Source organism: Rhinatrema bivittatum, chromosome 5 (assembly GCF_901001135.1).
Source record: "Rhinatrema bivittatum chromosome 5, aRhiBiv1.1, whole genome shotgun sequence".
In the NCBI taxonomy this organism is placed as follows: domain Eukaryota; kingdom Metazoa; phylum Chordata; class Amphibia; order Gymnophiona; family Rhinatrematidae; genus Rhinatrema; species Rhinatrema bivittatum.
This window is the reverse complement of record NC_042619.1, coordinates 236,646,668-236,665,549: the sequence shown is the minus strand read 5'-3', so window position 1 is coordinate 236,665,549 and position 18,882 is coordinate 236,646,668. Positions and strand designations below refer to the sequence as shown.

The 18,882-nt window shown below is 46.2% G+C and overlaps 1 protein-coding gene across 2 annotated transcripts in view; it reads right to left on the bottom strand.

Moving 5' to 3' along the window:
- RUNX1 (RUNX family transcription factor 1) overlaps positions 1–18,678 on the bottom strand; it is a 210,509-nt gene extending 191,831 nt beyond the window's left edge. The window contains exons 1-2 of one of the 2 annotated variants that reach the window (XM_029603520.1): positions 18,578–18,678; positions 18,236–18,355 (exon numbers count right to left, since the gene is read on the bottom strand). In XM_029603520.1, the coding sequence (XP_029459380.1) occupies positions 18,236–18,293 (58 nt within the window). In that variant the 5' untranslated portion in view covers positions 18,294–18,355; positions 18,578–18,678. Of the gene's footprint in view, positions 1–18,235; positions 18,444–18,577 lie in introns of those variants that run through there. The other variant, XM_029603519.1, reaches the window with a different exon arrangement.
- Positions 18,679–18,882: the final 204 nt, after the last annotated feature.

The following is an 18,882-nucleotide window of genomic DNA, read 5'->3' as shown; positions in this document are numbered from 1 at the left end:
TGCACAGAAGGAAGAGGCATTTATCGACAGATGGCTCTATCTACAAGCAGTGGTGCTGTCTATATATTTGTCAAGGAAGGAGACCTTATGATCAGTCTCGGACAAAAAAATAAAAAGGGAGGGGGGTAAAAGGGTCATTGCAGGTTCCCCATTTTTGCATAAAACACAGTAATTTATGACAGTATGAAAAGGAGAATTTTCTCTCAGCCCTAGACCTGTGGGAAGCTTACGTCTACATTCCAATCAAAATGCAGCGTCAGAGACGCTTACACTGTGCAATTCATTTCCAGTTCAAGGCATTGGCCTTTGGGCTGGCAACAGCCCTCAGGACCTTGACAAAGGTAGTGATAGTCATGGTAGCCTTCTTGTACAAGGAAGGAATAAGGGTACCTCCATAGCTGGGTGACTGGTTGATAAGAGCTAACTCCTCCAGTCAGGAGGGGTTTGGGGCAGCAGGAAGAGGTATAAAAGCCCGGAAAGACTAGGCTGGGCTATGATCAAGGACAAGAGCCAGTTGGAACCGTTACAGAAGCTGACCCACATCTGAGTTCAGTGTGATCTGAGTTTAGGGACGGTATTACTACGGGACAAGAGAATCCTCAAGCTACAGGCACAGGGGGTAGGAATGCTGGGGGCGGCTCTCTCGATAACCTCCAGCTTCTAGGCTCAATAATTGTATTTATTTATTTAACCGTTTTATATACCGTTGTTCCAAATGGAAGATTACAACAGTTTACAACATAACATACATGTTATAGATCAACATGTACTTTGACTTGATGTAGTCGTATAACAAAGATTTTAAAGATCAGCACATACATTGACTAAATTAATCAGGGGTGATAAAGATCTACAGGGATGATCTAGTACTTTTTAACTCAAAGGTATGTGAGATATGAGGTTGGTGGTTTGTAAAACATGTTACAGCTTTATTTATTTGGAAGTTGGGATGTGGAGGGGTATTTTGATCAGTGTTAGGTTATTAGTGTTAGTCCTTGTAAGTGCTTGCTCTGTGTTCATGTAATTTTAAATTAGGCTGTAGGCATTTTTAAATAACCATGTTTTTAGATCACGTTTGAATATCTTTCTGTCTGGAGTCAATCGTAGTGTCCAAGAAGGGAGGTCCATAGGATAGGGCCTGCTATGGAGAACCCATGGTCTCTTATGTATTAGATGAGTATTCTGTAATGATGGCGCAGCTAGTCTACCTGCCCTCCAGAAATTTTCAGATCTTAGTGGTCTCTGTGGCTTGTATGGTTGAGGTTCAACGCCTAGCAGTCCAGAGTTGTTAGAATGGATGTTGGTATGTATTAAAGTTAAGACTTTCTGGAGTTGATTTGGGATTGTACAGGTGCATTTTCTTGCTGCAGCATTTTGAAATGGTTGTAGTCTTTTTAGTAGACAGGCCCTCCAAGTAGAAGTGAGTTACAGTACTCTTAAGTTTGAGAAGATGAGGGCCTTAAATGGATGGCCTGCCTTATCACAGGCCCTAAGTTTGAGAAGATGAGAGCCTTAAATGGAGCACCATTCAAGCTGCTATGGAGAGTGGCCATAAAGGATCTTATGTGGAAGATAGTAACATTAGGGGCTATTTGTTTGGCCAGAAGAATTCCTGCATTATGGGTATTGTTCTCCAAGGAGCCCTATCTATCCTCTTCAAGGGAAAAGGTCACCATCAGGCTGTAGGTGATGTCAGAATTTCAAATGATATGAGTAGTATCCTGGCTGGGCTTTAGGAAAGTGGAATCTCAAGATCAGAAGCAGGCTCAAATTTCTAGATTTGCATAAGGCTCCTTTGGGATACCTGGAGGTCACGAATAATTTCTGGAGGGCAGGTGGACTTTTTGTGTTGTTTACAGGGACTCGTAGAGAGGAAGTGGCCTCTAAGGTAACAACTGCACGATGGATTAAGGAAGCAAGTCAGGTAGCATACATGTTAAAGGGAAAGCCGGTGCCAGAGACCTTGAAAGCACACTTTTTAAGGACTCAGTTAGCGTCTTGAGCAAAACTTAGATTAGTGACCACAGCAGAAACATGCATGGGCATAGCTATATTCATTCACAAAACACTATAGGCTGAACCATCAGGAGAGGGAGGATACAGCCTTGGCCACGGGTCCTAGCAGCAGCTCTAGGTTACTCCCACGTGGGATAGGTACTGCTTAGGTACATCCCATTTCTCTGGACTGGTCTGGCAGAACAATGAGGAAGGTTCAGTTAGGTTCTTACCTGCTAATTGTCTTTCCTTGAGTCCTGACAGACCAGCCCAGAGCTCACCCTGAGAAGATATCAGAGGTCAACAGGTAAAACACACACAAAAAGAGAAAATAATTCTTAATTAAAAAGGAAGAAAAGGAATCATAGAGATATGTAGATATACAGGATGGAAAGAGGAGAGCAGAGGTAATGCTCAATCCCTTAATATTCTTTCCTTTTTAGTAATTAAGTTATTGCTCGTTTGGAAATATCTTTTTGAGTTCCAGGGTAAGCTAACAACTCAGCTTGGACAAGAGATTACTGACACCTTCCTTACTGCACCAGGCTATATAGGAAGGGACGTCAGGTCAGATTAGCTTGCTCTCTGCTTCCATCTACTGGTAGAGGTGACAAATCTTACTTATCTGGACTGGTCTGTCAGGACTCAAGGAAAGACAATTAGCAAATAAGAACTTAATTAAACCATCTAGCTACTCTTCTCCTCAAGTATCTATGCTGTACTAATATAAGCTTTTCTCCCACAGATTTAATTTTATAGAGAGAGATAGATATCCCTCAGGCAGTAGCTTCTGCTGATTTTATTATGACAAAGTCTGTATAGCTTGTAGAAGGCACTTTAATCCACTCATGCCTAGCAAGGGATGGTGGAGCTGGTCTCTAGAAGCAAACTGCAGAAGGCCTGCTGTATTTCCGTGATCCCGTTGGGCAAAGATGAGGGAAGAAGATGAAACGGAGCCCAAGCAATGCTTTTGATGTGCAACGCATGTGGCCCTGGTTGCAGCGGATCCAGAAACCTTTTAAGAACACCTTGGCATCGGAGAACTGCTCAGGAGCATGTGGCGGGGGGGAGCTCTGATGTGCTGAAAGGGGTAAATGGATGTCTTCCTTCAAGAGGGATGGAAGCAGAGAGACAGAAAGCCAGATACAGAGAGACACTATTGTGAAATGCAGGTAGATGGAGTCCTGCAGTCAGCAGACAGTCTGAAATGTGGGCCCCACTGCCTACAAAAGACTGAAGTTTTTATCTCACTGGCTGCTGGGGGAGAGGGAAGCACTTTGAGGCATTATCTGCCACACCAAGTGCAGAGCTGTGAGCTTCTGGGAAGTAAACAGCACTGCCACCTATTAATGCGCCCTCATTAAGGTGTTTGTATGAAAACAGACGATGGAAGGCTAATTGCACTACTGCTACAGAGATGGGTTATTTACGTCTTTGAGTTTTGTCTGTGGAGCCATTAATCATATGGTGGTTACAATTCATGGAGAAGTGTAATGCAAGAAGAATGGTAAATACTACTTAAAAAGAGCACATGGAGGGCTGGCCTGGTGACTGCCGGAGATCAGGGTTTGCTTCACAAGCCCAGTTTTTGCTTCTCGAGCCGGCTGTAGCTGCTGTGCAGGCAGTGTTCGTTTATAGCCTCTTGGGTGGGGTGGGGTGGAGGGGGAAGGAGTCTTGACTATCATACAGCGGTGACACCTGGTGGCTGGACTTGGGGGTCCAGGTGAGCCAGGCTCCGCAGTGAGCGGTGGCCCCCCCAGCTGAGGACTCTCCCTGCAGTGGTTGGGCTACTGGGAAGTGGGGATGTTATAAAAAGAGGGAAAATCTTGGCTAGATGTGAATTCTGATTGAGCTGGAAGCCCGAAAGGAACAGAAGAAAAACCTGCCAGCCAAAAACAGCAACAACAAAAATCACAATAAGAAGAAATCTTATTTGATAACTCTGTATGTATAATTAATATATATATAATTAGAGCTGGATGTTTGGAAAGAATGGAGAATTCATGGATAATATTGGCAATAATGCCTACACGTACCAGCTGTAGTAAGGGGGATGTATGTGCTTCCTGGGAGCAGACTAGCGAGGCAAATAGTGCTAGTTTCAAAGTCCAGAATGACATCACTACAGTCAGACTGTGAAATCTGCGGTTCCTTGTCTATACTCAGTTACCCCAATCTTTCTATAGTAATAGACACACATTATTATATCACTATATGATGTGGGTGTATGTTGAAATTATTCCTCTTATTCTGTTACAGGAGGAGAGATGTTTTCTAGATCAAAGCCTTATTGCTATGAAATAGAAAATTCTATACTGAAAAAGCTGAGTAAAGCCTGCGAGAGTCTGGTGTCGGTTTATTTCGTGTTCACGCATTAATATGCATCGCCTGTCTCCTGGTTATTTTTCCTGAGCATTAACTACAGTATAGGACGTAATTGAGCATTGTAAGCGGCATGCAGTAAAGATCAAACGGCCCCTCCGAAGCGGGAATAACCACCACCGATGCACGCCACATCTGACCTGAGCGCCCATGCACTTTTGGCATGGGTTGGAACTTCTCCCAACTTATCTGTGTCATGCCTTTAAAGACCCCCCTTCAAAAGCCCACCAGAAAGAAGGGTTCGGGAACTGAAACTTTTCCATCTATTATTCAAATTATTATTAAAAATAGCATAAAGTATAACGGAGTGAACCAAGACATTGGGTTCCTGGCTCACGCTCACTGTTGCAGCCCTCTATCTAGCACCTTCCGCTCACTGTTCTGGCGGGTTGTGCCTTTGACACCCCGTTCACCATGGTGGCCGTTTTTCTCTAAGTTGCATAGCGGCAAAGCGCTCTGTTACTTTTGTAACTGCTATTTCTGCAGACAGGCTTAGGAACGTGCATTTGAAGACTTGAAAGCAAGTGTGTAGTCCTTCCCCCTGACTGAGTTACTCCCCCCCCCCCCCCCCCCCCCCCAATAACGCTACAGTTAGCTGCTGAGGGGTGGAGAGCTATTCTGACTGCCTTACTCCTTGGGTTAGGCGGCTAGAACCCTTTCAAAATGACCCTCAGTATGTCAAACTCTTCCCAGGCTTCTGCTTAACTGCTACTAATCAATGCAATATCCACTGGGCACCTCTTGAAGGCCCCTAGGGTGGGAATTCCCTGTCCACGAGCATCTTTGGATCATTTTCTTTTGGACCAACAGAAGGTACTGCAGGCCTGGCCTGTGAAGAACTCTGCACTGTGACCTTTTGTCTAGAAAAATGCTCATTTTGTATCCATGAATGAAGTCTGACAGGAGGTCTTGCTGGTAATGCATTGCTAGCATGTTTTCCAGTAAGTGTGCTATCTGATGCGTTGTCAACACTCTGCTTTTTTTTTTTTTTACTGCTGGCAATGCATTACAAATGTGTTGACTGCAACGTAGACTGCAGTCTGTAGTTTGAATAAAATTAATCAAAAAGAAATTATTTCACTCCCACCAAACATACTTTTTTTCCATTGGTATGGCTCTGCTTTATTTTGCTTGTTTGCACATCTCTAACTGTAACTAGTGAAATAGTTTTACTACTCACGACTAAGTTTTAAAGAGCTCTCAGGGTTTCTACTAATATAGATTTTCACTCATGTCCCCCCTCCGATATTTAAAAAATCCTAATACATGCTCAGAAACGATGACAGAATTGTACCACCACTACCCAGCTGCTCTGAGAGGAAGCAGACCGTCCCAGTCTGATGACCTCACAGCTTTGTTCTGAGTGTATGTAATTCAGTGAACGAGGATGATATCTGTATGTGTGACCAAGGTGAGGGATTCTGTGTAGTTTCTGTGCAGGGATCTGTAGCAGTTGCTCTGTCTCTGAATGCCACCAAAATCAAACTGCCTCCTCTCTCACCCAGGCCAGTTAAATATCCCTCGCGCTCTGTACTGGGAGGCTTTGGAGTAGATGGAATACTCCCTGTAACTTAGCAGTCACTTTTCTCAGCGGGCTCCTGTCCTGTTTCCACAGGTGTTTTACTGTTTGTTCGCTGTTGCCCTGCTTCTGTCGCTAAAGCGTAGTTTCTAGTTCACTGTTACACTGACAGCTGGTGGTCAGCCTGCATGTTCACTGCTTCTGCTACGTTGAGGGCAATTGGTTCCTGGGTGTTTTTCCTTGTGTTTTCTGTCAGCTCTGGCCAGCCCTGCAGAACAAGCCTCACTTTACGTGTCTGTTTCAGGGGCCTAGTCTGCTCTGGCTGCGGTTATCTCCGGTTTTGCCAGTTATTAACTTTTGGAGTTGAAGAAGCGGCCTCTTGTCTGTGAGTAAAGGCTGAGTTAAGCTGTCTGTTCAGGTTGCTTAGCAGAGAGAGAACAGCTGCCGTCAACGAAGAAGTTTAGCACCCGGGTCATTTGCCCCAGTGCTGCTTTCTTCAAGGCGTGACAACATGTGTTTGAAAATAAGGACCTTCGGAAGGCGACGACAATCTTGGTTTATAAGGCTGTCATGCTGAACACCTGGACCGTCGGCCCATACTACATTAAGGACCTTGAAGGCTTCCATCATCAGTGATTGCACTGAATCCTGGGGATTAAATGGACGGATCACTAGAGCCTGCGTAAAGTAGTTAGTGTCCACCAGCACGGGAGCTTTGCTGAAGAGAAATCAACTCCAGTGGAAAGGCCATTGAATTTGGATATCTCAGAAGCACCTCCCTCACTAGGTTCCTTTTTTTCTTCTCAGCTCTCTATCAGCCAGTGCTCAAAAGACAGCCAAAAGAAATGGTATAAAGAGATTGCGAAGCCTGCCCTCATCGATAATAGCATTTATGCTTAACCACTCAGCCTGGCACCGTCTCGTTCGTCAAGGTGTTTGCCACCTTGAGGCCCAACAGCGATGGCAGAGAACCAAGAAGGAGAACAACACCGGCGCTGCAAACTTATCTCCCGAGTGAAACAACCTGCCCCCATTGTGGCAGAATGTGTGCCATCCAGAATTGGGCAACTCGCTCGTGCTGAAGATGTGCTAGGAACTGAGGACATCCTCCTCATTTTCTAAGTGGCCACCGATGACAAAGGAGTTTCTGTGTAGGGATCTGTAGACGTTCGGCTTGTTCTGTCTTTTTTTTTTCCATTAGCGTTGACCCCTGACTAAATTAAGTGCTGTCCACCTATTGGTGGGTGGGTGTCTGTGGGGGGGGGGGGGCAGGGTTGTTTTTCACTGCTGCAGCAGTGCATAGCGGTGGCAAAACCTAAATTTGTCACTGGCAGGGAGAGGATCAGGTAGGATTGGGGGGTGGGAGTAGGAGACTGCAGACGAATGAAGCTGGTATTTTTCATGATGGGGGGGGGGGGGGGGCAACAATTTCATTTTTTACACAAGTTAACCCAGAGCCGGCCCTGATTGTGCCTGGTTAGTTGCTGTAGCAAAAACCATAAAACCATGCCATTTTTAAAATGAAGCCTCCATGTAAGCTTATCTACTTCACAGGGCCTGGTTTTAAAGGCATTTGCACACCTAGAATTGGACTTTACACATGTTACTCGGCTTTTGAAAATTGCTACAATAGTAGTTACATATGCTTTTGAAAATTACCTCAGAAGAGTGTAGACGGAGATCTTTGTTACATTTCCAGCTGCTGTCATGGCAAGACAGAGCAGAGTTTCAGACGTGCATGAGAACTCAAAAGGTCTCCTCTTTGAACTTGGTACAGCTCATCCCAGGCCAGCCAACAAGCTGATCCAGTTCGGGTTTCCTTAATTCCTCCCCAACCCCAGCATTGCATCCTGGGATTTGTAGTCCTGCCTTGTCATAAGTACAGTTCAGTATGTTAAGGGATGGTGGTTTAAGACAGTCTTTCTTAATCTTCTCTTCAGGGAACATGGGGTTTGTAGTAACTGTGATCTTTTAATAGGAATAGGAAGCTTGCAAGCCTGAAAATCATTTGAGGTAGAAGAGAAAAAAACAACATAGTTTTGGCCCCAAAACTTCAGGGTCCCAAGCTGGTCCTCAGTGGGTCTGGTTTTCAGGCCAGCCATGATGATTATGCACAAGACCTCTTGGGTGGGGTCGGGAATCGCTGCTTTCTGGTAATAAGGGACAGCCTAGGGCAGGGCTTCCCATACCTGTCCTGGGGACTCCACAGCCAGACAGGTTTTCAGGATATCCACAATGAATATGCATGAGAGAGATTTGCATACATAATAGATCCAATATATGCAAATGTATCCCGTGCATATCAATTGCAGATATCTCTGCAATTGATATGCACGGGATACAAAACCCATCTCGCTGTAGGGTCCCCAGCATAGGCTTGGGGAACCCTGACCTATTTGCCTGTAGGTTCTTGTAGTTCTGATTTGACTAAGAAAAAGACCTTCTATTTCCTAAATACAATGAGACACAAGTAGGAGTGGATCAGTTCAGGACCTGTGCGTCCCATTAGGCGAATTAGGCGGTCGCCTAGGGCGCCAACCATTAGGGGGCACTAAAGAGCAGCCATGTGGGGCCACGAACAGAGCCTATCCCGCTCGTAGCAGAGTGAAGTAGATTCTCGGCAGGCTGAGAGCGGCTCCCATCCTGCTCACGGCCCAGAGAAGCGCACTTGGCTGGCCAGGAGCAGCGTCTTAGCGAATGAGGTAGGAGTCAGGACTGGGGAGACGGACGGGTGCAAGACAGAAGGTTCGCCGAGGGCACCTAATACCTTTGCACCAGCCTTGGATCAGTTGGTCCCTGACAGGCTTTCGGCTAATAACCTTACAAATCTCGGAAGTGATTTGGGGCTAGTTCAGTAGTGCTCACACCATTCCTCGGGTTCCGACTAGCTAGTTTGGTTTTTAGGCTACAGCCTAGTGGTTAAAACAGTAGGGTATGAACCAGGGAAGCCAGCCTTCAAAACCCACTGCAACTCCTTGTGACCTTGGGTAAGTTACTTTCTCCTCTATTACCTCAGGTACAAAACTTAGAATGTGAGCCCTCTGGGGACAGGGCAATACCTACAGTACCTCAGTGTTATCCACTTTGAAGTGGCTGAAAGGCAGAGTATAGATCAATAACATTTGCATTTACCAATCTGGTTCTTAAACCCAAGGTATGCAAATATGCCTCCTGTGCATTGATTAAGGATATTCTAAACAGCAGACTGGATAGGGGCCTAGGCTCTGGTTTGAGCATCACTAGGCTAGGATTTCCACATGCCTCCCAATTTTCTGTTTTTTAACAGGCTGAACCATTTCTGGTTTTACCTTCTTGGATGCCTGGACTTGTCCTCCTGTATTTCTTTGGTGAATCAGAAGTACAGTTCCATACGATAGGGTACAACAGTTTGGTGGTATAAAAAAAAAATGGAGACAGCTCATAACCCAAGTTGTCAGATATTGTCCAACATTAGTGATGCTTTACTGTTTCCATGCAGATACTTCTTCCTGGAAGAAGTCTGAAAGTCTGACTGAATCTCCGTGCTGCCATTGAAACAGCAACTCTAGCTAAAGGGGTTTTCTATGTAATGACGTTGGCAGGTGAAAATTCACATGACCCCTGATCTCCACCTGCTCCCATCCGCATTAAGATACCTTCCTTTCAGGCCGATTCAGTAGGGTGCGCTCGGCTGAGTGCACCATTTAGCACCCTTTTCGACTCGCGTCTATTACCCTTTATACTGTAAGGGGTAATAGCCCCTTGAAAATGCGCGGCCAACCTCGCGAAAACTAATAGCGCTCATCACATGCAAATGCATGTTGATGAGCGCTATTAGTCGCTGCGGCCAAGCGATATTAAGTCAGGGGCCCCAAAAATAAAATAAAATCTGCCTGCCGGTCAGCGGGTTAGAACATGGACGCTCAATTTTGCCGGCGTCCATTTTCCAAACCCGTGGCTGTCGGTGGGTTCGACAAACGATGCCAGTAAAATTAAGCGTCGGTTGTCGGACCCACTGACGGCCGCCTCCTTATTAGCGCGGGCCCTAATTTAAATACAAAATCGCACGCCCAGGAGAGGGGGGGGGGGCGCGCTCGCTTCGGAGCGCCGGCTCTCCCGCAGGTTTTATGACATCGGCCTGTTTGTTCTTCCTTAGGAGACCAAAGAAGATTACGCCACCGAGCTAAGAAACAGGCAAGTTTGATAAGTTTGAGCAATCTAGCTATCCTTGTTCTCATGAAGTATTTGTGGTTATCTTGGCTACAGGGGGAGGACAATGCAAAATGTTCTATAGCTGGTTTCACTTCGCTACGAGAAGCCTCATTCAGTGGCCTCTTTTGCAGATTTGACTGAAAAATAGTTCCAGGCTGGCCAGAGAATGTGGGGTTTGGTCTTTTCTAATTTATAAAGTCTCGCTACATGGTTAATATTTTTGGTGGTTGCAGGTAACATCTCGCGGTTTTCACGGTACTGTGATTGTTTTTGATGATGGATTTTATTTGGTTACTGTATATTACATTTGACTTGGTTGTTGTAACACTGCTTTGCAGGGCTTTTTATGAGGGGGAGTCCGTGTAAAAATGGTTTAAATAAATAGAAGAGGTGCATATTCAGTAAGCCGGCGAGCGGACACGTTATCGGGCTAAAGTTAGCCGCATAACTGGTGACAGTTGTTCAAGTTGCCCACTGAATATTCTTGGTTAAGTTTATCTGGATGATTTTGAAACTTAACCAGCTGTATTTGAATATAACAAATTTAGGTTTAAAGTACCCAGATAACTTCTATCTTAATGGGCTATATTCAAAATATAGCCAGTTAAGTACTACCCCCTTCCCCCAAATCCTTGCATGACCCCCCCCCCCTCCTGCAGGCAATAGAGGCCCAAGGAGCCTGTCTATCCCCACCCCCCTATTATTGAAGTTTCCATATGGGCTCTGGGCCCCGTCTAACCGCAGCTGGAGCCCCCAAAGCTGCCTGGAGCATGGGTCATTCATACTGCTCCTAGGGGTGTTCAGCATTGCTTTGGCATCGTCAGGAGCTGAATGCCACCAGGAGTGGGACAGATGTGCTGTGCTCCCAGCGGCCTTGGAGGTTTTTGGGGTTCAGAGTAGAGTAGGAAGGTTGGAGTAGGGGCTTGGGGGGAAGTGGGGTAGCCCATGTAATTTCAGTATCGGGGGAGAATCCTTGAGCTGCTAGGATCTGCAACTTGTTTACATTCTTTTTTTTGAGCTTGGAGGGGTGAAGCATCAGGCTGTATGCCCCAGTATTATTTTGGGAGTGAGGGATAGGGGATTGGGCCTGTCGGCTCTGCAGGATTTTTTTTTTTTCTTAACCAGCTACATTCTGAATATAGCCGGTTAAAGTTATCCAGGTACAGATACCCGGATAACTTTCTGTGTTTCTGTCCTATAAACATGTATACCCTAGAGCAGGGGAAGGCAATGTTGGTTCCGGGGTGCCCCAACCAGATCTGCCTTTCAGGATATCCACAATGAATATGCATGAATTAAATTTGCATGCATTGTCCTCATTATTTGCAAACCTATCTCATGCATATTCATTGTGGATGTCCTGAAAACCTGATCTGTTTGTGGCACTCTAGGACCGGAGCTGCCTAACCCTACCCTAGAGGATAGAGACATTTAAATAGCTCAAAGATTTCCATGCACAGTGGATTCTAGAACGAGGAGGTTATGAGATGAGAGTGAAAGGGTTTAGACCCAGGCGTAATCTTAGGAAATATTTCTTTACAGGGAGGGTGATAAATGCATGGAACGGCCTCCCAGAGGAGGTGGTAAAGACAAAAAAACAGTATCAAGAAGGCCTGGGATAAATACAGGGAATCCCTATGGGGAGTGATGGGAATTATAAAGCTAAATGAATTGGGTGGATGGGCAGTGCAGATGGGTCATACGGTCTTTTTCTGCCATGTTTCTAATCTATAAAGCTTAGGACTGCTCTGAGATAGTCTTAAACTTAGCTGGATAACATTGAATATTTGCATCACCTGACCAACTTAGACCCAGATTCATCATTTTGCTATAAATATAGCAAAAACAGTGCCGACGATTTAAAAAAAAATAAAATAAAATAAGGGGGTGGGGTTAGGGTAGTTTTCCAGATACTGCACCACATAGCTATTTTACCGCAATGCGCGTTAAATTTATCACACTTACAATATTTTGACATCACAAGCTGAGAAGTGCCTGGACAGGCTTTTAGAGAGAGAGAGAGCGAGACAGCACCTCTGTAGAGGCTCACAAAAAGTGAACTATTTATACCACTGTAAGGGGGGGGGGGCATTATGAACGTGGGGTGAGTTTTGCGGGCTGAGTTGGGTTTTAGGGGGCAATTTAACATGCACAGTCTTACATACAAACAGCACAGTTACCTTCAGTGAAGATTTTATGTGCTTTGAGCGAATGGATGGTGAAAGAAGAGTAAATTTGTACCATGCTCTCTCTCCGTGCATCAAGCTGGGTAGAGAGAACATGGTGCAAATCTCCTCTTCTTTCACCTTCCATCCCTCCAAAGCACATAAAATCTTCACCCCACAATCCTCACCCCGAGTTCATAATGCCCCCCTCTTACAGTGGTATACAAAGTTCAGAAATCAGTGGGTCTCTCTCTCTTTCCCCTCTCAAAACGGGACTTGCGATAAATCCCGTTTCGGCCATAACGTACAGCTATCGCAGGCATAAGGCCAGGAAAAAAGGTGCAGTTATTTTTGGCGTTAAATCCCGTGGTATGGTATCGCACACAATGTTAATCAGCCCTTATGTCCATTTACTCCACCCAAACTCCTCCCACTTGAATACATTTTTCAAATCTGCATATGCATTTTGCGATATTTATTGCATGCGTTATCACGGGCGTCAGGGCCCTAACAACCACAATAACGCTCTAACTCGATTTGATGAGTGACCCTGTTAATCGGAGAAGTTTGCCCTGTCCCAGAACTGCCCCTGTCTTATCCAATTAAGTTTTTAGCTGCCTATTGACTTAGCCAGGTAATTTGGGGGGTGGTCAAAGAGGTGGGAAATTTAAAACCCAAGGATTTGTCTGTCAAGAGTCCCATCTTAGCTGGACAAACTGTTTGGAATATGGACTTACAGATAAATAAAAATACATTCTCCCACAATATGTTAGAGATCTTCCATGAAAGCAGCTTAGAGGAAGGAAAAGAAGAGATACAAAGAGCTCATTAAATTAAATCAATATATACCTAACAATGGGAATGTAATGATTCCTGTATCAACATCTTCAACGGCACCCGAAAAGGCAGTGCTTCTCAACCCAATTCTTGGGCCTGTTCTAGCTTAGCTGGTTCTCAGGTCTCCCACAATGAATGTACATGAGATACATTTGCATACACTGGGGTTCCAGTATATGCAACTGTAATTCAGCCTGTCCAGTTGACATAAGAGACATTTTGTAACCCCCGTTCTATACACCTTGCATGCCACAGTATCAGGAGGTGTGCCCCAGCATGTCCTCCATTCGTCAAGGAGCAAAGATGTCATACAAGTGAGCTGAGGTTAGTCTTCTACTGGGTCTGGCCAGAGGAGGCTGTAAGCTAGAGCAATCCCTCCAGCATGCCCTTCTCCCAGAATAGACTCGCTAATAGGCAGGAGAAGTGAGAACTTGTGGAACTCATTAGAACTTTATGGATGTAAGATTTGGCAAAAGAAATAAGATGGTCCAGGAAGTTTTGACTTTTGTCTCGTGTGAAGAAAGCAGGGACGTGATCAGCCAACAGAAGACGTCCAGTTGTCTGTGCTTGCCTCCACTGACATTCACCGATGTGCTCCTAATTTCTTATTAAGAGCGTCTTGACATGAGCTCTGCTCCACTAGGTGAGTCTCAGTCTCTCTCTCTCTCTCTTGCCTTTGGCGATTTGTCTTCCTCAGTAGATAAAGCACGACTGTGCAGATCCCAGTGCGTTCACAGATCAACGCAAACATTATGGATGCACCCATATTAGCCATGGATCAGGCTCACAGGGCCCTCTGGATTGGGGTTGGTTGAAGGCACCCTCGGTGCACTCAGGCAAAGCTACAGACGTAGGAGATTAGGATGGCCAAGTACTGGGGGGAAGGCAGCAATTTTCCATGGGTTTTTCCATGAGTAAACGTGGTGCTTTGAATATTGGGCCTGTAGTGTTTTATTTTTAACCTCCCCTGTGTACTTCCCAGCAGGAGATTTGCACCCACAGACTCTGTGGGTACTTAAGGTACCTTTATGAAAGGGAAACTCTGTGGGGAGTTTCCTTTTGAAGATGAGTTTGCAGGCTGGTGGGTATTGGGCAAGCTTTGGGGGGGGGGGGTAGAGGTACATTGGAAATTGCGCTCCCCATTTCCCAGTGCCTCGGTTCTTAATCAGCTCTGCCACTGGTTCAAGTCACTCTGGGCCATCTTCAGCAAAGGCTTTTTTTTTTATGTCTATAGAGAGTAAGCCCCTTGATCCCCCTGTGCCTTGGTTCTGAATCCAGCTCTTCTGCTAGCTGACTCTCTGTGTGATGTTGCTAATCACTTCATCTCCCAGTGCCTCAGTTCACCTCACTGAATACTGGGCCCTATGTATCTGTTAAAGGCAGTTTGGTGCAGAGTGCGCCTGCCGTTTGTGTGTCCGGTCCGCGCATGTTCTGATTGCTAGCAGCGCGCACTGCTCGCAGTCAGGGCAGGCTGTTTCCCTCCCAGCACGTGCACAGAGAGGCTGCTGGGGTAGACAGTGAATACCAGGACTGGTGGAGCAGGGGCTGACTGGGCTGGTCCAGGTTGTAAGGGGATTGGAGCAAGAGCTGGCTGGGGAGGAAATGGGAGATACGAGTTTTTGCAAGTCAACTGGAAGAGGAGTTTGAACCTTTGTTTTCGCAGGGGGAGGAAGTGATGAAATTCCGTCCTGTCGTTTTGGTTGGGCTTTCCTACTAGTAGTAATAGCAATGCCATCATTCCCTTTTTCCTTGTCCTGTGGAAGCTTGCATACAGTCTGAAAGCCAGACACATGCTGCTAGGTCACCCATCCTAGGTCTCAGGTACTTTTTTTTTTTTCAAGTTACTAAATTCTAAAACACTTTGGGATTCTTTTGGATGGAAGTTATAAAAAGTCAGATCACTACTTTTTTTGGTTTTCTTTTCGGTAGGACTCACTTTTCTTCCTACCTAAGCTTCCAACCCTGTTGTAATCTATCCTAATCCCCCCTCACCCTCATTTACGATAGGTAGAAGGAGAGATGCCATGATGACCCTTCATTCAAAGCGGCCAAGACGTTTTCCTCAGACAGGCCCCTCTCTCCTCCTCCTCTACCCACTGTAGCACCTGTTCTGATGGGAGGGGGGGGGGGCACAGAGGGCAGCTCCCTTCAGTACCTGGTCCACATGCATTCTGTCCCCCACCCGTGGGAGTTCCCGCTGAGCATCTCTAGCCCCGGCCGGCCTGAAGCCAGGCTCTGGGAAACTATTCGTCAGTTTACCTCCAAGATTTATCTTAAGCTTTTTTTTTTTGCTCTGCAGAAGAGGGCCTTGCTCTTTAAATCGCAGTGGTGCTAGGACAGACCCTGTTCTGGGCACTGGAAGGGCCCCCGAGGACCTGTCCACGGTTTCAGCTTCCTTGCCTAGCGGCGCAAGCAAGGACATGGAGAGGGATGATAGCGGGAACCCATATCCTTTGTGGTGCACCACAGTCAGTTAATATGTCAGGACGCTTGACACCGTTCACACAGAGGCAGACAATTGCTTGCTGTTTTCTTATGTTTTCTGCCCAATTTTCACATGCTATCTGACTAAGAATAGAATTCTGGGTTTCCTTTTGCCAGGACTGCGCAGCCTGATAAAGTGAAATCCACCGACGAAAACAACGTGTTTTCCTCCCCTTTACGCTTTTGTTAAGAGAGCAAGTGCAATAAATTTCAGTTGGGGGAAAAAAGCAAAACGACAATTTTGGACATTTCTAATGAGCAGTCTGTGTAAACAAGGTTGAGTAATATCGGCTAGAACAATTCAGGCACGGGAATGATTATTTTTCTTGCTCCCCAGCCCAAGTATCACTTTTCTGCTTCAGCTTTCTGAAATACTCCCAGTTGGGCTGAACAAAGGGAGGCACGAGGCTTGCCTAGCTCTTTGGAAGCCTTAACCCCATCGGGGCCTTCTCGGTGCAAAGGGCAGGGGGTCAGCACGGCTTTGCGCCCTGGTCAAGCGCGGGGATTCTTTTTCTCCAACTGGTGGAAGGATGCGCGACTCGTTGCCCCAGAAACGAATATGCCTCTGCCACCGGAAAGCCAGCATCTGCCGTTCGGGCCTCGGCGTGGCCAGCTCTCCTGCCCTTGGGGAATATATGGTTTCTCGTGTTGGTTTGAGGCATCTCCTGTTCTCTTGGTTGGACCATTTTTTTTTTTTTTTGCTTTCTACACGCCTTCTTGCTCAAGGTTGCGGTACAGCAGCATTGGGGGTTACAATTGAAATCACAGCGACTCGTACGAACGACGCAAGGCATTTCGTTTCCTCATTCGCATCGCTCGAGTTCTGGAATACCCCCCCACCCCACCCCTTTCCCAGCTGTTGGCCACCCTTCTCCCAGCTGCCCGTGCAGTTCTCAGATATGGTGCCCCTATAGTTCTATTGCCTCTGTGCCACGCACGACTAAAGCTTGTTCCAGCCCAGCAGTGCTGACAGAGCTGCAGCATGTTGCTCTCTATTTATCTCTTTCCCCAAATACACTGCATTGCCTCATTGCGCTTTCCTGTATGGCTAAAAACGGTTGCTAAATATTTTTTCAGAAAACAGAAGGGCAGAATACAGGAAGATCCTTCTGGTCGCTCTGCAAATATTGCTTCCTCCGCGTGTTCGCAGCGGGAGGGAAACGCTAGCTCGGGGGGTTACTGCCAGCCCTTGCTGTCTCTGCTACCGGAGCTTAAGCGATGCCAAAGGAATGCGCGACTCGGGGAGGGGGGGGGGGGGGCGGCGGCGGCGAGCACATTGTGACTCAACTTGGCTGAAATCTCTTCCGACGCCAATTAAGACTGGCCTAAAAAAAAAACAAAAAAACCCCCAAACCGTGCTGAACTCGCCGACTCTGAATAGAACAGCGGACAGCTCCGTGTCGTTTGCTTTCTGGTTCTGAGCTGCCTGGCGCACTCGGCCGCTTTCAGAAGTGCCAAAACGGGACTTGGCTGGCCGCAGCACAGGGCTGTCGGAGCAGCGCCGCTGTGATGGGGGGGGGGGGGATCACGCATTCCCCATTCTTCCACTCGCTTACTAATATGAATGACGAGTGACTAACACACACGTACACACATAAACCCACTCAGAGCTGAAAGACTTTTTGGGAACAGGGAGGAAACCTTAAACCGTTTTCTTGCAGTCAGACTGATGACTGATGTTTCAGTCTGTAATACCAATTACACAGGTTGCAGCAGACCTTATAAAGTCCCATAAGTGTTTTTTTTTTATTTTAAATTCTAGTGTCCTGGGGGTTAGTTCTGAGAACACACATGCTTTCCGTGCTTACTAATCTGCAAAGCCAGTGACTAATTACATCTGTTTCTGTTCAGAACTGTGAGAAAATGTCCCCAGTATAGAGAACACTTCCTTTTGATGCTTCTGGGTGTTACAGTTTATCTATTCTGGTTGCTTCAGAGACTACTCTCCGAAGCGTGGCTGTGGTCTCACAGTGCCAAGCCAACGTGATGCAGACGCACAGTTCTGCAAAAGAAGTTTGTCCGGCGCACATCTCTGGAAGCCTTCCCGAAGCCTGCGAGTTTACTGGGCTCCCGCAGTTTCTGACCTCTACCGCCCAGCAGGCTATGTTTCTCATAATATCGATGGCATGAACATACAGGAGGCGGCATCCCCCGACACGGCCAGAAGTGTGTGCCTCTGCTCTTCGGGACCATGTACACAACATTGCCATCTGTGATAAATTGCAGAACTGTGCAAGACTGGATGCCTCGTCTGCTGACATTCCCCTGGCACACAGGCTGCAAGCCCTGCATTACTTTATTTTTTTTTTTTCCTACCAGTTTTGTCCAACTTGTTGTGGAAATAGATCTATCCCACACCAGTGCCCCCTAACCAACTAAGCAGCTGAGCTATCACTTGAAAGGTGGGAAAGTAGTGAAGTGCATCCTAGAGAGTTAGTTAGAATTTCTCAGGAAAGATCAATAATAATAATAATAATAAACTTTTTTGAAAAATATTTTAACCCAGCTTTCTAAATGATTCACAAGGTGGCTGACAGCAGGCTTAGAATTCGGGTACAATCCCAGCTAAGCATGCAGAAATCTCTTAAAACATGACGGAGCAGCCCAAAATCAAGACCTTCCAGGGTCAGCCCTCCTCCTCCCCCACAAAAGTTGCACTTACCTCTCATGAAGCACTGCGGGTACGAAGGAAACGAGTCAAAAAAGCTGTTAGAAGCCATTACTTCCTCTTGAAAGTGTCCTCAGTCTTTCGAGCTGGTGGGAAATGCGCGCTCTCCTGCACCTTGGAAAGTGAAAAACCAAGAACTGTCATGGTTTGCTTGAGCATGGATCCCAGGCATCGCTCGCTCTCTCTCTCTCTCTGACTCTCACTTTTAGCTCGTTTATCCCTGGAGCCCTATGATAATGCACGTTAGGAAAAAAAAAAAAAAAACAACCCAACAACAACCCATAACACTCAAATAGTAAAATCTAGTGGATTGGATGTGGTTTTGATGATGCTTACCACTCTTAGAAACTCTGTGGTTAACAGTCAAAATGATTCGCCCTCTTTGCTGACCAATATCCCCGACCCAGTCTTGTGTGACTGCTTCTGCACACAACTTGTGGTTCTGTGGTTGTTTATGAGGCCCAAAGAAGTGTTTCATGCAACCAAAATTACAAATTTAACTGTTCCCCTTTCCGCAACCTGGCATAATTGGCCCTGCCCGATCACATGGCTTGCATGATGTCAACTTTTTTTTTTTTCTTTCCTTTAAACATTCTAAGCAGTGCCCTTCCCATCCCACCTGCCCTCCCCTTGGCTGAGCA